The 22,740-nt window shown below is 45.1% G+C and overlaps 1 protein-coding gene across 1 annotated transcript in view; it reads right to left on the reverse strand.

Annotated features, from left to right (window-relative positions):
- The window catches only part of bcr (BCR activator of RhoGEF and GTPase), a 72,421-nt gene that overhangs the window by 22,814 nt on the left and 26,867 nt on the right, over positions 1-22,740 (reverse strand). The window contains exons 2-4 of the mRNA XM_028974691.1: positions 4,210-4,394; positions 1,082-1,186; positions 119-304 (exon numbers count right to left, since the gene is read on the reverse strand). Of these exons, the coding sequence (XP_028830524.1) occupies positions 119-304; positions 1,082-1,186; positions 4,210-4,394 (476 nt within the window). The remainder of the gene's footprint in view (positions 1-118; positions 305-1,081; positions 1,187-4,209; positions 4,395-22,740) is intronic.

Below are 22,740 nucleotides of genomic sequence, written 5' to 3' on the forward strand. Positions count from 1 at the left end.
CGCAGACACAAGGTCCGAGCTGGGATTCAAACTCACAACCTCGGAGGTGTTGAGGCATTGAAGTAGGCTGTAAGCCCAAAAAGTCGAGAAGAAACAGCCAGTGTTGTCCAGAACCCACCTGCTTCTGGAAGAGGTCCCCCACACGCTGGTGGTGGCTCCACTGCTGCACTCGGGGCAACAGGCCGTCATAGAACTCTTTGTGGATCTCGTAGAGCTCAGGCACTTTGAAGAAGATGGTTTCGATCTGGGGGACTGTGAGGACGGGCTGAGAGGTGGTGGCTGCGGCCTTCAGAGGCTTCATGGGCTGGGAGAGGCAGACAAGAATACCACATGTACCACTGTGTTCATGAAAAGGACATATGAAGATGTCAGCAGATGACATTCTGTATAAGAAGTGTCTTTAAGCCCCTGGTTGAAATGCAAGCCTTAAGGAAGCCCGAGGAGAAAAAAAAAAAACAGCGCTGCTTTTTATCCCCTGCGTATTGTGTGTAACAGAACACATATAACAGTGATGTGTATCTGTATTAATACAGAAAAAAGAACACAGTTACCTTTTAAAGGAAAAAAATAAATCTCCTTTGCAGAAAGTAAATATGAATGACAGTAAAACGTGCTGATGCTGTATTATCCAGGAAAGTTCCGTGCTGGACCTTTGACTATTTTCTTGAATTAGTCATAAACCACAAATTTGTGAATATTTTATTCATGTTAATGATGAATTATTTTATACCAAGAATATTGCAAAAGAAAAATAAAGAAATAATGACGCACATGCATGTAAAAACAAAAAACTTAACAAAAAAAAAATAAAAAAAAACAATAGATGGGGGGGGGGTACATTTTGTAAACACAGGACGTGGAATGGACACTCTGGCATGGACCTACGGAAGAGCTGAGCATCCAAATCTCAAAATAAATCATTTCATCCAATTAATAATTTACATAAATTTACATACATATAGTAACTCCCCTATAAAAACTCTTGTAAAGGGTTGTGGTCACATTTCCCTTAGCTGCCAATACATTTCCCAGGTGACAATAGACACACAGGGCTGAACACATTTCTCATACAGAAACCCACCAGCAACAGCGCCTCCAGGTGGCTGAGGTACGTCTCCTCACTGGCCAGGATTCCAGACAGCACCCACTTCCGCATCTCCAGCCCCTTTTCCAGGTCCATCTCGGCCTGTGGGAGAAAGCAGGGGTTAAGGAGGTCACACGGCCACATTAACCATCAGGCCAGATCTAAGTTCTCCAGCTGTCTTTTTGCTGCTCGTACTGCAGATGCGAGGCCATCCTCTGAAGTAAAACCTGAGCTGGGATCCATCAGACTCCAGAGCCTGACATGCTGACCCAGTACACCGCTGCAGATGCCCACTGATGCCAAAACACCCTCATATTTTCCAGTTGGGGCGAAACAGTGCAATAACACGTGTGTGTGTGTGTGTGTGTGTGTGTGTGTGTGTGTATTCGCTACACATTTGAAGAGAGAAACAGACAGACAGGCAGTGAGAGAGACAGAGCCGATGGGGGTAAATGATGGGGATAAGTTCCCGTTTCCATGGCCACAGTAAAGATAGTGAGAACAACAGATGTGTGTAAAACTCTCTGGAGATTGGTCAGGCCAGAAAACAGACTCTCTCTCTCTCTTTCTCTCTCTCTCTCTCTCTCTCTCTCTCTCTCTCACACACACACACACACACACACACACACACACAAATTTAAATACATCAGTATGTTTAGCACACACTCTAGCTCAGTAGAAGACTAGCAAGTAAACTACATTGTCATCACTGAGGGCCTACTTCTTATTTTATTTATGAGGGTAAATGAAGCATTTATTTCTCAGGCGGATTTGGTCTCTTCTGTTATCTATGGCCCTATTGAGTGCGGAAGTGTAAACAAGTGTTCGCGATCACAGTGTCCTGACCAATTTGTAAAACTCTGACAGACTGTTGGCTGTTTTTTTTATACGTGCAATGTGTATACAACAGAATCATAATGAAAATTGTGTGCATGGTCCTGCCATTATGTGCTCATTTGTGTTAATATGTGTCGTGTGTGTACATATTCAGGTAACTGCTCACACGAACATGTTTATATGTGTGTGATTTTTACGTGCATGTACGTAAGAGCATGCAATTATGCTTGTGTGTTTGTGTCTGTGTTTGCACATGCACGTGTTCCTGTGCAAGTGTTTGCAGACAAGCCTGTGTGTGTGTGTGTGTGTGTGTGCGCATGCGTGCATGTGCGGATTTTTCTGGATGGAAGCACATCTCTTCTGTACGCAATCATCTTTTATTCAGCGCTGTTTTATTAATGAAAGAACCTCAGGCTAAACAAACCATCCACACACACACACACACACACATATAAGCATACGTACAAGCATACACTGTCATCAGCAAAAACCATAACGACCCAATATTATTAATAAAACCCTGAAGACGCTGAAAGTTTGTGCCCCTCTGACCCCACGCTTTATACACAGTAACACGTCAATTTATGTTTCAATACAAACACACCGTGTGGGAGGTGTTCCATCTGGCTATATGGTCTCTAAATCTCATTCATTTTATATATGACCAAGTTGAAGCCGAAAAAGAATGTTCAAATCAGCCCTGGGCAGTGAAGGGATGGGGCGGCTTTTTCCTTTTTCATGCACACTATTATTTAGTACTTTTTTTAGTAAAATCCCATCCCTGGGAACATCTCTGTGGGAGTTTGCGTCCTCTTTCCAACACACACATATACACACATGATACATGTCACAGAGAGAGAGGTAGTGGGAACAAGATTAAATTCACACCGACAGGCGTTATCCTAAAGGGATCCAGAAGCTTCCAACCAGTTTAATGTGTTCAGAAAACAAATCATGCACAGCATTTATTCCCATCAAGGATGAAAGGAAAAAGGGAAAGTCAAAGACAGTGAAGGCGATCTTTTTAATATGTAACCTTTAGGACACATTGTCTAGTCTCATTAATTGCTGTTGAAAGATTAATTTGAAAATGCCCTCTTTTTCCGGCACGCTGAGCCCGTTTGATTGAGTGAGAGGCGCAGGGAGGCAAATTACAGGCCTGGGGGAGATTTATGCCTCTGCTATGACATCACAAGGCTGTGTCTGCTAAACCAATCAAATGCGCTGAACAGTGAGTCATCAGACCCTCATCAGAGGAGCGCTGTGGAGCTCTGCTCCCACTCTGGAAGGACAAAGCAAGGAGAGTCAAGAGGCGAAATAAAAAAAAAACATTTAAAAAAGACAAAGGCCAAGTGGACTGCTGATCAGCCAACAATTAGAGCGATTTTATCATGGCCTCCCTGCGGTTTCCACCTTTAATGCTCCCCACCAGCTAACCGAGGAGAAAGAAACGTCTATCTGGCAAATACTACATGTGGCGAAATCTGCATGTGTGTTTATGTGTGTGTTTTAATGTAATTTATTAAAACAGACTGTGTATTCATAATACAAGTGATACAAACTGCAACAGCTGCCAGACCCATTAAAAATGAAACATGCAGGCTTTGACATAAAATCAAAATGGAAACAAATGTGGAAAAAGATTTTGCGTCCGTGTCATAGGTCACACCCACACAGATGCAGCTATTTTAAATAAAATAAAACCCGTACATAAAAGCCCTGATATCCCCGAGCGGGATCAATTCTTAAGGTCAAAGGTGACGCGTAAACTGCCCCCGAGCCTGGCGACTTGGCAGAAAAAAAAACATCAGTCAGCTCTACAGGCACTGTCTGCGTCAATAAAGGAGGAGGGGGAGGAGCCAGGCCTCCATCTCCTAATTAAAAACACTTCCTGCTGCACCACATGGTAATGCACCCAAATGGCCTCACCATCTCGCAGCCTGCACCACCCCACCCCCCCACTGAAAGCACAGTTTCATTAAAACTCATTTGAGTATCAAATTAGTGACGTGAGAAAACAATTAGCCACCGACCGGCTCTCGGAGCCTGTCCCCGGCGGAGCGTCTAGCTGGCGGGTCGGGGGGAATTGAACATCCAGTGTAAGAATTCTACATCTGGAGGGGTCTTTCACCATGGCAACCTGCGAGGGTCCCCAGTGGAAAGGAAAACTGGACGAGGGAAGGGTTAAAATGTCCAGGGGCTCGGTGGAGGACATTAAAGACCTGTTGAGGGTGGGTGTGGGTTTGAACCGCTTTGACGTTTAGAATAATCAGGACGGCGTAACTCACAGACTTGGCGGACTCCAGCGAGCCAGAGGACAGTGTGTCTCGGCTGCTGCGGCTCTTGGAGCTGAGGTGGGGCGAGGACGACGGCGAGTCGTCGATATACGGCATCATGTCGTGGTGCCGCCGCTGCTCCTCTGCGCGGTCGGCGTCGTAGCCGTAGGTGGGTGGGGTGCCTGTGAACGGGCCATCTGAAATCGAGAGAGGTTCTAATAAATATCAGCCACACAAACACACAAACTCAGTTTATATTTCCAGAATCGTTATATTATATATTATTGTTTTTATTTCATTGATGGATTTAGCAATAGCGGTAGCTCTAGTTCAAAATAATCTGCTTCAGAAAAAAGCAGAAATTGGAAACACCTGTTGTGGAAAGAAACAGCAGCAACACACACACACACACACACACACAAACACACCCCTACAACAAGAGCTATATCACTAGTTTCTGTGCCAGCTGAAACGTTCAGCGTGAGATTGTCCCAGGAGGGCTCCCAGTGGATCTTAGATGCTAACTGGGTCAGAACACTTAGTCTCTCTATTACACACACACACACACACACACACACACACACACACACTTAGAGTCACATATACATGTTTCCTTTCCTGCACTGAAATACACTCATCGCGCAGCGTCACTGAAGGCTCACTCTCACCTGTCCGTCCGAATCCCATCGACCCATCACCGTTCCCACGGCTACCAAAGCCAATCCGGGCCGCGTTCCAGCACAACGTCCTCGTGTCTGTCTGTCTGTCTGTCTGTCTCCGCTGTGCCTGAGGCAAAACCCCGGCACACGCACCGACCCGTCAATCACGCCGCACCGTTCCAGCCGTGCAGGTTGTTCATTACACACAGCAGGCCAGGCCGATCGGTTTATTCTACATCTGGAGCACAGATCTTGCGGTATTCCCGGCACGTGTTATTACCTTAATAATACAGAATGTTCATAATGCAATTCAATAGGAATGTGCTTCTATTGCATCTTAATTGCTGTGTATTTCACTGTGCTTGTGTGTGAACCTGAGGGGTTGCTGCCCCTCGTTAGCCTTTATTTTTAATTTCCTGTCAAGTGACCCACTTTTCCCCGGGTTTTGCATTGTGTGGATGTGAAGTGTTGCGTCTCCTCCCCCAGCCTTGCATTTCTCACAGGGAGCTGGGCGGTGCTGGGCGTGTCTTAAGGACGTGCTTTGAAAGGCAGGTGTCAGGATTTCTGCTCCCGTCCCCAGGGGTCGACCCCCCTCCTCATTTCTTACTCTCACTCTTTGACCCCCTCCACCTCTTTCCACTCATTTTATCCTCCCCCACATGAGGAAGGGTGTTTGATTGGAGGGCAGGGTGTGATTCAGTTCAGCATTAAACAGTTAAAGATGTTGGCATGGAAACACTGCTTTGGTTCAGAAAAAAAATACTTTCTAAGCAGTTAGATTAACCACAAGTGCGTGCACACACACACACACACACACACACACACACAATCAACATAACTGCAAGCCGAGATCTTTTCCAACACAGCGGCTGATGATGGAGAGGTCAGGTGACACCATTATACCTGATGACCCGCTCGGATCCAGCGAGGCGCCAACAGATGCAAACACCCCGACAGGTGAAACTGGCTCCCACCCTGCAACGTGTGCATCTGAAGTCTGTGACCAGGTCTGAATGCTTGTTTGTGTTCATGTGAACTACGTTGGGGTTGTGCGTTTACCACATATTTCCACTGCTTCGAGCCGCGCTCAGAGCCTCTCAGCATTTTTTTCCCACTGCAGACTGTACGTCTTACGGGATTAAAAATAAATAAATAAAAGGTGTGTGTGTATATATAAAAAACTGTGAACATGGCGCTATGCACATGATGGCCTGTTCACGCTTTCCTCACTCACAAGCACAGCAATGACGGGTGGACAAGATCTAATTCAAACACTGACGCTAGGAAGGTCATGATGTCATTTTATTTACAGTTCGGGAAAAGAACTACAACACTCTAGACCTATTATCAGGTACTAAAGGTACGACACTGTAATATACCGCACCACACTGGATCTGGCTGTGTGTGCGTGTATCTATGACACAGCATTTGCTTACTGCCTCACTGACTAACTGAAGTCTTGTCATCCACACAACAAGACTACATTAAAATTCCTCTCTCTCTCTCTCTCTCTCCAGGAGGCTGCCGTTTCCTCAGCTCACATCCAGGAATATCACCATCACTTTAATTCTTTCTGAGAAATGAGCACTGTGCACCATTCTACGACAAACGCACAGACGCTTCTTTTCCAGATTTAATGCATGCATGTACATAACTGTAGGACCAAAACCACAAGATTGATATCATAAAGACACACACTTGTATTCCTTGTGAGAAGTAATAACTATGTATTAACTATGTACTACATACTTTGTAAATTTGCTCTTCAGATGCTCAGTACAACAACAGAAACAGTCACTGTAAACTGTGAATTAAAACAGATTTTGTGCTTTTGAATATAAAGTAAGTGTGGTTCATCCCTCCTTTCTGGGTCAGTTGGTAGGCCAGACTGTCATGTGACTGAAGTCCCCTGCAGGGTGGTAGACGGAACTAGGTTCCAAGGTGGACGTTCGGCCTGAATGTTCTGTATGCTGATTACACAACAACAACAACATTTATTTCTTATATAGCCCAAAATTACATACAGTATGTCTCAATGGGCTTTGACAGGCCCTACAGTTGACACCCCCCACACTTGACCCTTCTGCACACAAGGAAAAACTCCACACAAAAAAAACTCTAGGAGAGAGAAAAAAAGAAAGGAAGAAACCTTGGGAAGGAGTGATACAGAGAGGGACCCCCTTCCAGGGTAGAGTGAGCCTGCAAATGGTTTCAGTGCAGGGTTGGGGATAATAATTAGTCCTACAGTTGTAGGGTTGGAGAAGTCCAGGATGTAGTCAGTGTCATGGTCTAGATTACATGTCCATAATGATGTTACTGTTCCATTTGAAGATCCCTGAAGCTGTAGTTGTAACGGTGGTGGTGGCTGTGGTGACCCTCTGGTTTGTTTCATGGTATGTCCTTGCACATGCACTTACAGACATAAAGAGAAGAATTCTCTACTTTTTAGTTTGGACATAGCTTGAGGACAGGACAGTGTGTGTGTGAGTGTGTGCGTGTGTGTGCTTAACCACGTACAACCTGATAAAACTGGCCCCCACTGGCACCTTTATGCCCACAGCCAGGGGTCTCCATGACAACAACTCACTTTGCCCCTGTACCCCACTGACCCCAACAGGAACACAGGAACCCTGCCTCCTCCCCCACAGCACTCACTGTGGCGATGTTCTTCATAAACAGCGGTGACCACCTCCATACTTCTGCTCTTATACATATTTTATTAAAAAAACTATATAGAGTTTAAATTATAGTTTACTGACTTAATTTTTGGTACTGAGCTTGTCGACCTAAAGCAAACTTTTTTGCCTTAATCTGTATACACATGACGTTTGTATGCTCTTAGATGTAAAAATGCAATACATCACCTTACATACAGTATTGCAATAAATCATACTGTACTGAATGGTCACCCGTTTCATGCTGTTGCTGTCACCTTTCGGATTCCCCCATTAGGGGTCGTCACAGCGGAACAACCGGTCTGGCTGTCTGCAGGATGTTTTATGCCAGAGGCCCACACAGACACACACATCCTCTGTGGCTGGGTTTAATGGTGACCCATATCATGTTAAACACGAAAATATATCAGCCTGAATAAAATATAACGTAGGAGAATCCATCTGGAGGGAATCTAGGTGGAGTGGCGATACGGGTGATCATATAATGCAAATGTGAGGGGTGTGAATGAAGTCTGCATGAAGCAAGCATTTAGGACACAATCTGCAGATGCAGAAGGTGTTTGAAGGACAGTGTGACCACACAGGACAGTGGCACTCCCTAAATATCAAATTCAGAGGAAATGTGATCCCACCCAGGCCAGGCGAGCTGCGCCCCCTGTAAAAACAGGATCAAATAAAGGGCGTTCAGCGGAGACTCATTCTGTAAGTAGTGCCACTGTCCGGGGAAGGGCTGTAAAATCGGATATGGATCGAGTTGCGTGGAACGTGCTGTCTGACAGTAATTCAATCCAGGTGTAATAAAATAAATGTAAAAAAAAAAAAAATCCTACCAGCCCGCATATCTTCATTCCACTAAGAGAGTATTTGATACACCAAAACGAATGAATAATAATGATATTATAAAATCTGAGTACACTAATTTCCTTCTGTGCATTAATCCCCCGTCAGGGGCAGTTTGATTAGCTGAAAAAAAAAAAAACATAATCCACATTGAACACAAATGCAGTTTGCTTCAGTCCGGGACATCAGCCAAACCGGCGGGCTGGGCTGGGCACGGAAAAGCCCCCCACGGTGCGTAAATCACCCCTTTGTCTCCGACATGGAGGGAGTGAGTCACAACACACAGAGAAATCCTTATCGGCGCGTCTCTCTGCGAGTTTCATTTCGAGTTTCATCGTCCCTCCTGTCCTTCCTCCTGTCCTTCCTCCTGCACACTGAAAAAAATGAACACTGGCTAAACTTTTAAAAATTGAAAATTGAAGTAATCTTTCACACCTAATATTTTACCGTTGCCGTAATGTGAATAAACCAAACCAACCTACTGTCAGTAGAACATTGTTTGGTTGTAAGTAAAAAATATATATTTACTCATGAACATAAATTAGATAGCCTCGTCCTCGTTTAAAATAGCTAACTAATATTTTTTGATTGCTGTATTGAGAGAAAAAAAAATTATTTACATTACGTCAATGATAAAATATTAGGTGTGACAGATTACTTAGTGTTCACTTTTTTCCAGTGCATTGAAGGACCGAGTAGAAATGGCAGACAGTGGGATGCTTGCCACCCGTACAACTCACATCTGGGACCACACGGGGCAGTGGTGGCCTAGCGGGTAAGGAAACGGACCCGTAATCAGGTAGCTGGTTCGAATCCTGTTCCGGTCAGGTTCCACTGGGGTGCCACTGAGCAAAGCACCATCCCCACACACTGCCCCCCGGGCGCCTGTCATGGTTGCCCACTGCTCACCAAGGGTGATGGTTAAAAGCAGAGGACACATTTCGTTGTGTCACAATGAGAATCACTTCACTTCCACTTCAAATACGCAGGGGTATAATCAAAAATTTCCAATCATCACTATATCATAATATAGAGGAAACGGTTCCTCTATATTATTCAGTAAAACATGTTATCAACCCCGGACTACAGAGTGGTGAATAGGGGTGTTCGAAAATATCGATGCAGCAATATATCGCGATATTTTAGGTGGTATTACTGTATCGATGCAGGGACTCCAAATATCGATATTCTTGTATACAAATTAAGTCCACCAGGTGGTGGTGTCAAGCATTTACTTTAGTGAGAAGCGAGTCAGCATGCGACCATGACCTCCACTCCTGTAGATGGCGCTGTACCGCTGGGGGCAGAGTGAAATCGCAAAATATGACAGACCGCCTGTCATCAAACGCAATTTGCAGATGAAGATGTCACGCTTCTGTGAAATATTCAGGTATTTTATGAGTTCATTTAAGAAGGAACCCTCCAGATACGGTACAACAAGCTTATCGACACAAAACATCACAGTACACTGGATACTGCAAACAAACTCCTTTATTAAAATCATAGTGACGTTTTTGTGTTAAAAGTGAAAATTCAGTTTAAAGATATGTTGTTTTGTCTGAAGTATTATTTTAATGTGATTCACCCAAATCATACACAGCATCTTGCATTTCAGCTCTGTTTTATGAGTCGTGACCCATGTACACGTATCATATCATAAGATCCTTGCCAATTCACACCCCTAATTTACAGTTTTGTGACCCATTTATCATGATACATATCATATTGTGATATGCTTGTTAATACACACCCCTAATTTACAGTATCGTGACCCATTTATCATGATACATATCGGGTTTTTTTTTTTCTCCTTGCACATCTACGCCTAAACCGCACCTTTGTTGTTGAGGCATTGTTTCTCTGCAGATCATGACATTAAATCATCACTGAAATTAAGTGAAAGGAAATAAATGTACAAATGTGTGTTGTACCCTAATATAAAATAAAATGAACAAAAGGGTGCTGAAGGCAGGGACAAACACATAGAGACAATTTAGAGTCACCAATTCTTGCCAATGGCGATTGAGATTAAAGTAAGTGTACATAACAGAAAAGGTATCAGCCAATCTTCGTATAAAATTAGACACACTTTTGCCTTTGTGTCATTACTTACTCTGGACAGTTTAGTAGATGAGGGGGGGAAAGGTGGAATTCACTAATTTATTTTATTTTCTCACTCTTTCCTCTTCAAACTCTTACTGACTGGGATGTTTGTCATGAAATAAATGTACGCCGAGGCACAATCTGTTCCTTTGTTATTGTATAAAAAAATTGAAATGTAAATGCAGCCTATATTAACTATAGCTGGAAGTATAGTTAAACAACGAATATATATATTTGAGAGCATCAGATCTAAATCTAAAAATCAGTTACACATATTCTGCAATACTGGAAATAAACAGCCCATCAAAGCCTGTCTGTACAAATCTCTCTTGACAGCGAATTCTGTTCATGCCTAAATCATCGATCTGGGACTGAAACAGTCACGCCATAAATGGCTTGTGCCGTAAGAGTACTGGTTAGCCTCAAACCAAACCCACATCAGGCCCGGCATGCAGGCCTCCAGTCCAAGCCTGACATGACTGAGGCGTTCAGAAATATTTTGCAGTGATTAAATCATGAGTAATGAGGTTAAGGCTGAGGAAATTCCCAGACGAGGCACCAGAATAATGGGGACTTTTCTTGGGTGCCCGTCCTGCCGGACAGACGCATCTCCTCTGAACTTCTGCCTGAGTGGGCTGGAGAATCACTTTCACACATTGGAACAGCAGATGGATTTTCATGTGATTTTTAAAAACGTATTATTTATGATATTTCCTTCCTTTTGGCTAAAATACACATTTCTCAGAACATTCCTTCCCTTGGCCACTTTAGTCCAAATCCCAACCAGGGAAACTTGGATCCACATGGCTCGCATGTGTGTTTGGATGTTCTGAGAGAGTACAGTGGCTCTGTGATGCTGCCAGGTCCACAGCCAGAAAAACTCCTTTGTTGCGGCAGGAAAGAAATTTCATATAAATGCTGGTATTTCAACAAAAACATGGTTTATATATACCGCTTATATTATACAATTTACACTGCTGCTAATTTATTATTCAGTGTCACCTTACAATCCTATATTTTCCCAAAAATATTGTATATTGTAAGTCTTTTTTCCCCAAGATTTATTCTAGTTTTTTTTCTCTCGCTTTTGCATGTCACGTGTGTCACTGGATGTTATAAATGTGTGTGTGTATATGTATGAATCTAACCCCACTTTAGCAGCACAAACTCACCTAACCTGCAGTTTCTGGACTGCAGTGGGACTAAATAAGGAAAGGTCAGGGACCCACAATGCATTGCTGTAGCCCAGCTACAAAACAGCCCAATGCTATTTTGACACTGTGGTTTTCCTTACGCAGATGATGCCAATGAAACAAAATGAGCTGCACTGCACTTAAAAAAGTAATCTTTTACACCTAATATTTTAGCGTAGTTGTTCCCTCTCATCCTCTCTGTGATGCTGCTGGTGGGAGAGATCGGAACTCGTGTAAGAACATGACGCCTGGCCCGGGGGCACGTGTTGGCCATCGTGGAACTGCCGCTGATGTGAGAAGCGAGATGTGTCATGTCAGACAGCCAAACTCAGACAGCAAGCCCTAGACATTTTGGTGGCGTTGAGGAGAGGGAACGCAGAGCGTCTCCGTTCAGGCTTAATCCTGACGAGGGGCCTAATAAACATAGAGCATCATCTGCATAACTTTGATAACCAGGAATACACCGGCGGCTCCACCAGCCATTAAAATGATTAGGGCAAGCAGTTATTATGCAATCAGTGCAGAAAATCAGAGCACATCACAGAACATTTAGTCCCCTACCTGCTCTAATGGGACCTGCTCTAATGGGAACCTCATGCAATATTTAGGATAAAAGCATTTTTTACGGCTGGATTTGGCTAACAAGACAAATGCCGCACCTGATCCTCTCTCCACTCGGGTTTGGGTCATTCAGGGAAATGGATGTGATGCGGACCTTATCTCTCTCTCTCTCTGCTCTCTTCTGCAATCAGGACCTCAGGAGTACAATAGAGGAGTCGCTATATCAGATGGCGGCTCGGTCTGCAGCCCCCGCTGGGGCTTTGTGGAGGAGCCAAGCAGAAAGAGCAGCGGCGATGTAAATCTTCATTCCCATTGCTTACACACACACACACACACACACACACACACACACACACACACACCACAAGTCCTCTTGCAATATCTATGCATTAGGTGCACCCATTCATTTTCATGGGTGAGAATTTTCTGTCTTTCTCATCACCAAACACAAAGATAGAGAAAAAGAGACCAGGGAACAGGGAAATAAAAGAAATAAATGGTTTGTGTAAAAAATAAATACTACCAAACATACAGCGTATTCTGAAATACAGCGATGCTAGCGGCCAACACTACGGTCAATTACCCGGTACTCACATGTACACCAGCTAATGCTCAACGGAACCTCAACAATATTAAACCAAACAAAGGGTTGCGTGATTAGCTGGCATCAGAATGAAGCAGTTTGATTGGCTGATTCTCATGTTTGCACTTGAAAAGTTGAACTCTCCGCCACAAGCAATACAGACTTGATTCAGCTGACTCACAATTCAATTTGTTGATGCAATTGTCCCCTTGTCAGGTCGGTTGGCCTAGTGGGTAAGGAAACGGACCTGAAACCGGGAGGCCGTGGGTTCAAATCCTGAACCGTCAAGGTGCCACTGAGGTCCCCTTGAGCAAGGGCTTCTTTCGTGACATGATGGGTTAAATGCAGAGGACATATTTTGTTGTGTCACCGTGTGCTGTACTTGCTTTGTGTCACGAAGACAGCAATATTTAATTCTTCATGTAGTATGTCTCAATGGACTTTATGACAAAAACAATCACTTTCACTTTTGCTCATGAGACCGTATGTAAATGGTGGTAAGATGTAAGAAGAATAAGATGAAATCACTTGAACATAAAAGGAGCAGATGATCTAACTGCTGGAATGAAGGCGCTGAGCTCCTACTCGGGTTGATCTGGGTCTTCCCTGCAGAGCTGGACTACCCCTTATTTCCACTCAGCATCTGGGGTCGGATTGTTTTCCACACAAACCTTGCGCACAGGTTGCTATGGCGACCAGGCACCTTTGTTTACATTTCTATACTGTACGGTGGCAGGTAACAAAGCTGATGGCTGGAATGGAGCTCCGTCATTGCAGCGGCTCCATATCTATAACCTGACTCAGTTTCCAGATCATCTGATAGGCTGGGGTGCAGGCGACCCCTCCCCCCATCCAATTAAATCTCAATGTGAACCGAATGGACTGCCTGGGTCACTGGTTTCCAACAGACGCTGGTACTGCAGCGCACTGGTCGGGGTGGATTCTGATGACAAACCAGTGCCATTTGAAACCCACCGACACACACACAAACAAACACACACACCATCACACTGCAGAGGACGGCGGTTCCCTGGCCATCTAAAATGCATGCTACATTACCTCCATTACACATGCAGTCGACTGAAGCCGGTCAGGGAGTCACAGAGGGAGGCGGAGCCCGAATCCGTCTCCCTTATCATCTGCAAGCAGGAGAGCCTGACAAAGCGGGGAAATCTCTCTTAATCTGCTGCTAAACAGACGTCTAGTGTTACGCGCTCAGCGCCGTCGTCAGGCCTTTTCAAGCCCTCGTCCCGTGGCACCGTTTCCTCCAGCCTCAAACACAGAGATTATGGCTTCGTTACCACCCCAATGCCGTGGTAACCTCAGGGAAAATCATGGCTGATCACCTGTCACCTGTAAGATTTTTATCATTGGGACATGTTAAGGGACCAATCAAAATCTGCGGAAATAGGACCACTATTTACCAAGGTTTCCGAGGTGATGATCACCATCTCAATTCAAGCGGGTAAAGTGAGTACACAGATGTGATACACAGCAGCACAGCACACGGTGCACACAGTGAAATTTGTCCTCTGCATTTAACCCATCACCCTGAGTGAGAAGTGGGCAGCCATGACAGGTGCCCGGGGAGCAGTGTGTGGGGACGGTGCTTTGCTCAGTGGCACCTCAGTGGCACCTTGGCGGATCGGGATTCGAACTGGCAACCTTCTGATTACAGGCCACCACTGCCCCGCAACTGGGTCCAAAACCCACCGATGGTGTTGAACAAATGTTCATTTCGTGTCTGCTTCCTAGGAGAGACTCATACATGACTGTATGGAAGGAAACAGACCCATAATCGGAAGGTTGCCGGTTCAAATCCCGAAGGTGCAACGTCCCCACACACTGCTCCCCAGGCGCCTGTCATGGCTTCCCACTTCTCACCAAGGGGGATGGTTAAAAGCAGAGGACACATTTCGTGTGCTGTGCTGCAGTGTTTCACTCAAATGAGCCAAGTCTTAATGTGCCAGAGATTATACACGTTATCACAACTCAAACACTGCAACCTGCGGACTGGAGGGGTTACTGATGGTGACAAGCAAGCTGCAGTCATGTATGAGTCTCTCCTAGGAAGCAGACAAAAAATGAACATTTGTTCAACACCACATCGGAGGGTTTTGGACCCAGTTGCTGTCAGAATGTCATCCTCTGTAACTTGTTATTTAAATGGCTCCCAGGCGCCTCGCAATATTAAATTTGATATGTAAAACACCACTCTCCTGGAATCAGGTGTGAGTGACGTGAATAAACCTTATCGGGATAGGAAAGGACATGAAGTGACGAGGCAGTCGGACTGAATAAATGTATTTGCACCATGCTTGAGACGGAATGCTTTACTGCTGGCGTAAGGGAATATGAGCCGGGCCGCAGCACGTTCCGTGGAAGCCCTGGTCTCCTTGACAACAGGACCCTGCTCTTTATCAGCCTCCCACCGGAAAACGGCGACTCCCGCGCTCATTGCCAAGGTCACCTTGTCAGAGTCTTACAGGAATCATTATGCAACGTTTGAATTATGTTCCTGAACACTATGGTTTGGTTTGTTGGGCCCTTCTGCCTTTTTGTCATGCAGGTTGTAAGCGAAGAACTGTGAAGTCACACACCATGTCACACACATGCGGACTAAACGAATCCCGCTGTCTGCTGTCACAGTGAACCGCAGAAATGTTGGAAACATCAGGGACCGAAATGCAAATCGTTACGTCTGCCAGCGGCCGCTGGGAAAGGAACAGCAGTGGCAGTTTGACTTTTTTTTTAAACGGCAGAACAGCTAATATATTCAATTTGGGCTAAAGGAGCGCTTTTAAAGCGCAACGTCTCCGGCGGCAGCGTGGACAAGGCAGGGATTTAAGGATTAGCACGGCCGCTGTGTTTCCCACCCGGCTGTAATTGAGAGCTCCAGGAGAGGAGCTTTCGCTGAGGCGGCGACTGGCTTCAAACCGCCGATAATTAAAACACACACACACACACACACACACACACAAAATAGGCCAATTCAAAACAGGCCTGGTGCTGTGGCGCAACAAGGCGAGACCCTCGATTAACCTTCGCTGCTGCTTCGCATGCCGTTCCAGTTTATTATTATTCCTCTTGATATAAAGGTCGGAAGAGGACGGCTGTTGGGAGTTTTTAAGATGCGGATGTCATTTTTCACGGAGAAATAAATATGTAGAGATCTCAGTATTCAGGATCACAGGAGCACTACATTCAAACAAGTTCATTAAAGCCTATCGATCTGATTGTGCCCTCTTGTAATCTCCAAAAAGCTATTATTTGCCATTATATTAAATATCAAGCCAGCTGGACAAATATGAATGTGTGTACGTCTGATTTCTAACCTTTCAATGATTCAGAGAAAAATCAATAATTTGTCAATATCCAATGGAAACTGCACAGTTTACAGCTCCGCCTGGAACATGGGCGCTTGTCTAGTGTAAAACCAGAGCACAAATTACAGCAGGTTTCAAGGATGTTTAAGGTGATTTGACAGCAAATTGGAAAAAAAAAAAGTCCACCCTGCTGACTTTCATGCGTTAGACGTTAAATCACGATCACAGACACGCGCTGCGGTCAAAATGGCTCCTTCATTTGATGTGCTCAGAACGAGGGGAATGCAGCAGTCAGCAGAGATGTGTGTTGTGTCGCACAAGAGAGATTTCCCCGAGGAACAGACCCCCCTAAACGAGGTGGAAAGGCCTCGGCATGGGGAGGGGACATCGGTGGAGAGCTGGTGCAGCACCATCTGTGGAAATGCACCTCCTCTTAAAACAGCAAACAGATGTGAGGTTCATGGATGCAATATAAACAGCACACACACGCTCTCTGTCTCTCGCAGGATAGGGTGCCTAGAACACAATGCAGTTCACCTGCTCTGTGTGTGTGTGGCCCCGCCCACTCCGGTTGATGATGCGCCTGCGAGCTGAGAGGAAACGGCGATGCAGGGCTACAGGACAGATGTCCATCCATCATTTATATCTAGAGTTTAGGCTCTAGACAGAAGCCTGAATATCAGGGTCCATGCTCAACCCTCCCAGATCAAACACCTCTGCAATTTCATCCAAGACTCATGGACCGGTGTGCACAGTCTCAAGTCGTAGTCCCCACCACAACTATTATATTTACCAGGCGCCCTTTTCCAGAGCGACTTACAATCAGTAGATACAGTGACAGTCCCACCCTGGAGCAACTTAGGGTTAAGTGTCTTGCTCAGGGACACAATGGTAGTAAGTGGGATTTGAACCTGGGTCTTCTCGTTCATAGGCGAATGTGTTACCCACTAGGCTACTACCATCCAACTATTAATAAGACATTCACAATACTGAAGTTTGTCCCAATGTTCTATCATTTATAAAATTCTAAAATGTAGAAAGCTCTTACGATGATAACGGAACGTGACCAGTTTAACAACAAATGAACTGGAAAATTATTGCATTATAACTGAACAAGTGTCAGGTTACATTAACTGAGTATGGAAACTGAGGTATGGTAGCATTGAAGAGTATGTTAACTGAATAACTGATGCATTTTGTCTTCGTCTGTGCACTGGCTATTGTGCAAAACACTTACACACAGTTCCAGCCAATCAAAGAGAGAGATTTAGTGGTTGGAACTGCATGTAAGTTTTATATAAAAATATGCATTTGGCTTTAAAACTCAAAGAAGCTGTTTGGTAAGTTGGCTCGACTTGGATTTTTTGCCAGGGTTATCATGTAAGTGATGAGACACAGATATATTTAGCTATATCTATTGCAGAAGCATATTAAGCCTCCCTGTTTGTCCACAGCAAATGACGGAGAGGAAAAGCGGGCTGGAGGCATAAAGCTGGAAATGTGGAATGAGGAAGAGCGAGGGGGAAAGACGTCCAATCATGCCACTTTCTTTCCTCAGCTCAGCTCATCTCAGCCTCCGATTGGACGTAAGGATCCGTGTGTTTACAGTCGCTGGTTGTGCATTATGAAACCCAATTACCCACAATGCCACTGAGCGGCAGGCAGGATGAGACGGCGCTAATGTAATTACCGTTAGAGCATAATCTCTGCTCCGTGCCTCCATCTCTGTCAGCGCCATCCTCCCTTCTTCCGTTTTTGCTCTTCCAGCGTCTGGCAGCTGCCTCCTCTCTGCAGCTACAGTACATCAGTGCTGATTACAAGAATCATAATTACTGATGTTTGACCTTTTTTATTTTTATTGTTAGCTACGTATACCATCTGTAGCATTTGTTCTATTGCATTTCACTGTCTAATCCAGGACACCAAGGGCCTTCTACACACGAAAATCTGGAGATCTGGACTTTCATGATCAGAACGTCACTTCTTCTGCAAAAGTACACCGGCACTACTTCATCCACCCCCTCGGACACGTTGAAGACTTATAGTAGGGGGGCGGGGCGCTCCTTACACCTACTGAACGCAGATTGGCATGCTGGGGTATTTTTTTTAGCCTACTGCAGCACGCACACAAACAGTCCCCCGAGGCGCAGACAGTGGCCGTGCTACGCTCCAGCTATCCCTCCACAGATCTGTGTGTGTGTGTGTGTGTGTGTGTGTGCGTGCACGTGATTGGGGGAAGGGGTGTGTAGCCGTGAGAGCAGGGGAGCGAGAGGAGAGCCACACCACGTACGTCCAACATGGAACAGGTATGAGATTAAGTAGGATTACGTAAAATATTTCATCTGTCTGTAAAAAGGGTCCAATTAATCCTAATCAATAGTTTTTATTAGACAATTACTAAAAAAAATGATGACCACATCTAGATTAAAGTCCATATATACAGTGTGTGTGTGTAATGGCGTTTGTATTGTTTTCTCAATCTCATTGATGCTTTGTCATGCTGATGTTTCTGTAAGTCATGGTTAATTTGTGGAAATGACATGTCCCATAATCCAAAAATAGAGAAAAACAGAAAAAATATGTATCTGAGGAGGAGTGAGGAGGTATGTGAGGAGGTGTGAGTGTGCTTGCATCTTGGAATAACAGCACACGGAGAGAGAAAAAAACATTTCTAAAAATTTTCCTAAACAAAGCATTTGAAGTCCTGGTTCTTTGGCCACTTTGATGCTTTTTTACTCTGGCTACTCCATCCAAATGGCTGAATCCTGCCAGGATCTACTTTACCTTGGGACGTAACCTGTCATCCAGTCCTGTGACGTCCTGCCCAACCAGCAGAATCTCTCTGGATCAGGTCACCGAGGAGATTTAGTCAGATCCCCCCCAAATTCCTCTCCACACTCACACTCCACATCACCGGCTTTAACAGCCAATGGACCATCGCCACACAGCTCCAAGAGAAGCACAGTAAAGGACAGCGGCTGAGGGAAGAGTGGGGCGGGGGTCTCCAAAAATAACAAGGTCCTCCAGAAGTCTGTCGACTGAATCAGGTCAGGCACACACACACAATACATTTCCAGCCACACAAAAAGAGTCCACAGATAAACAACTATTGCAACTTTGGAGAGGTGACAAGCTTCTTTTTTAAAGGTTGTGACTCCAGCATAAATCCTCTTTTATCCCAACCTGACTTTTTTCTAAAGCCAGGTGTGATGAGCACAGCACTGAGTGGACTTGCCTGCCCTTCTGGCTGTATTTATATGCCTATATTTATACTGTATGTGTACCAATAATGACATATTCCTATATGTTTTTCATTAAACCCTCGCTTTCCTGTGCATTCAACTGGTCTTCCATTTAATGAAATGATTGTCACATGTGATACACAGCACAGCACATGGTGCACACAGTGAAATTTGTCCTCTGCATTTAACCCATCACCCTGAGTGAACAGTGGGCAGCAGTGTGTGGGGACGGTGCTTTTGCTCAGTGGCACCTTGGCGGATCGGGATTCGAACCAGCAACCTTCTGATTATGGGGCCGCTTCCTTAACCGCTAGGCCACACCTGAAGAAAAACCTACAGGACTTTCAGTGAAGCGCAAAGTATGTTAAAACAGCCCCATTGCCTTGTGGGCAAAATATTAATTAACCAAATATTAGGATATTGTTTTTCAGTAAAATCTACCACCAAAATGACATAGAATGCAGGCGTGGCTCTCGAGTAATAATGCGGCGCATATTGTGACACATCAAACACTCGACTCCCATAATTAGGTCTGGAATTGCTGAATCCGCATTACTTTTTCATGACTGGTTTTACTCCTCTCCTCTCTCTGGCTGTCTGGATCTGGGGTCCTGGAGCAGCTGCAGTTGTGCGGTAACTTGCCCCCTGTATGCATATGTGTGTGTGTTACGGAGGGGGGTCTTCTGATGTGGGGAGAGGCAGACAGCCTGATCTCATCATCATTAATGATTAATAAACAGGCACTTCAGCAGACACCCAAACCCAGCCCTGATACGCTCGCCCCGAGCCACACAGTCATGCTGCAGCAACCACAATGTTTATACTATCTATACCTCATTCACTCAGACAATGACTACTCTCACACACACACACACACACACACACACACACACACACACACACACACACACACAGATTACTTCAGATTGTTGCCTAAGCTTTACCATGCTGAGACGAAGCAGTCTGCTGCATCAGTCAGCTGAGAGGGAATCTAATTTAAGGAGAAATGTCATACAACCCCTCACTATGTTAAGTGGCAGATAATGTGTGTGTGTGTGTGTGTGTGTGTGTGTGTGTTATTTCCTAAGGCTGAAACTGAAGCCACCAGAAACCTGCCGGAGGCATTTTTTATCATACGTATGTCTGTGTCTGTGTGTGTGTGTGTGTGTGTGTGTGTGTGTGTGTGTGTGTGCATGACATCAGCATCTGGCCATCAGGTCACAGCAACAGTGCTGACGACGTTTCCATGGAGACAGAACGGAAGGAAGCGTGTGAATAATGGAGCACTGTGCGTGACCGTAGTGCAGTTTCTGTACACATTAACCGCTGGTCTTTAGGAGATGGAACAGGTGTGTGTGTGTGTGTGTGTGTGTGTGTGAAAGAGAGGGGGGCACTGGTCCCTAAGGTACCAAAAACAAACAAAAAACAGGCGTAGCATGAACCAATCACAGGACAGTGGGTGGGTCCACAATCATACATCTGTTTTATTTTTGGTCACAGCACTTTGGAGTTGGAACCCAGAATGAAGATTTCTGGGTAATTTAACTGTAATTTAACTGTGGTTTTCTATGTTAATCTCAGAAAAAAATTGGGGATAGAGGTGGTAGTAGTCTAGATGGTAACACGCCCATCTATGGACCAAAGATCACAAAGTCAAAGGTTCAAACCCCACTTTACTACCATTGTCTCCCTGAGCAAGACCCTTAACCCTGAGTGTCTCCCGGGGGACTGTCCCTGTAACTACTGATTGTAAGCTGCACTAGATAAATGCTGTAAAAAATTTGTTTTTGCGGCCTGATTTAGTGTAGCTGAAAGTCGGTTTCCCAGACGTGGATTACTCCACTGGAGCTGACTGCAGCGCCTGAAGATCCTCCAACTGAAAAGAAAACACCAGTCCAGGATTAACATTAATCCGAGTCTGAGAAATCTGCACAGAAGACAGTGATTTATGGCCAAAACCACCAATTACATGTCAGACTCTCTGCAGAGGTCAACCGGGGTCACACAAATGCCTAATGACAACAATCAATGCATTATTTAACACTACATGTAATAATATTGCATTGTTGGTGGTAATCCTTTATTGACCTTACAGACAGAGAGAACATGCCACAAAAAAAAAAAAAAGCTCAGAGGACCATGTGTCGCCATTTGACCCAATTTTTTGGTAGACCAATCAGGTGAGACCTGATGCAGACAAGACACCTTGCCAATGCAGCCAGCCAACCAGTCATGTTTGCAGTCTGTGTGTGTGTGTGTGTGTCACATGATTTAGAGAGTGGGTGAGTGGGTGAGAAGGAAAAGAGGAGGAGGAGGAGGAATGCAGAAAGTTGTGTGGGAAACCAGCATGTGGTGACGATCATCCCTCGCCTCTTCTCTCCTTTCATGCTGTTATTTCCTCGTTCTTTTCTTTCCGTGTTTCACGTTCCATGTCGGGTTCCCCCTACACACACACACACACACCAACCCACCCACACATTAAGTCTCATTAGTCTCTCTTTAGACAGAGAACACACACACACACACACACACACCAGAGCGCAGCTGTGTGTTATCCTCCAGACACTGAGATGCTCCATGACAGCAGATAACCTGCTGACCCAGCTACACCACACCAGACAACCACACACACTCACACACACAGATTTGGTGAGAATCATAGAGACGGAAGCTCCACAGGTTGCAGCGGACACCTCCGGGTGATACACACACAGACACACATTTTCAAATGCTGCACAGTGTCAGCAACAGCTGGCTGACCCAGGGCCTCAGACAGAAACTCTGACAGTCGCTGAGGTCTGAGAGAGAGAGAGCGTGTGTGTGTGTGTGTGTGTGTGTCCGCACAGTTATTCCCTTAAGCAATGAGTACTCTTGCCATTTATTAGTTGGCTGTTTGAAAGGCCTTTGATGTCTTTTTCTCACACACACACACACACACACACACACACACACACCAAGGCCAGTTTAATGTTATAGTCACACAAACTTTTGGGGACTTTTGTAGGATTAAGATTGACAGAGCGCACCACCAAACCGTCCGTCCCTGTGTTCTGACTCATTCCGTTATTTTCCGGAACGCTGTGCTAATGACGTCATGTTCCAAAACAGAGAGACCTTTCCATCTCCTCTCTCCACTCAAACATGTCTTTAAAACGGTAAAAAGACTTCAGGACCTTTGGGGAACAAGCTTCTGTGACTGGACCGGTATGAGGGAAGAAATTTAGGGTGCAGCGAGGGAGAGGCAAATAGAAAAAAAAAAATCAGCTAATGGATTTTTACCAGAACGCCGGTTTCCAGGCTGAAAGTGGCCACGGTCAATACAACTCAGTCTGATGTGCCGCAAACAAGCGCTTAGCTCCGA

The sequence above is a fragment of the Denticeps clupeoides genome, chromosome 3 (genome assembly GCF_900700375.1).
Source record: "Denticeps clupeoides chromosome 3, fDenClu1.1, whole genome shotgun sequence".
Classification (NCBI taxonomy): domain Eukaryota; kingdom Metazoa; phylum Chordata; class Actinopteri; order Clupeiformes; family Denticipitidae; genus Denticeps; species Denticeps clupeoides.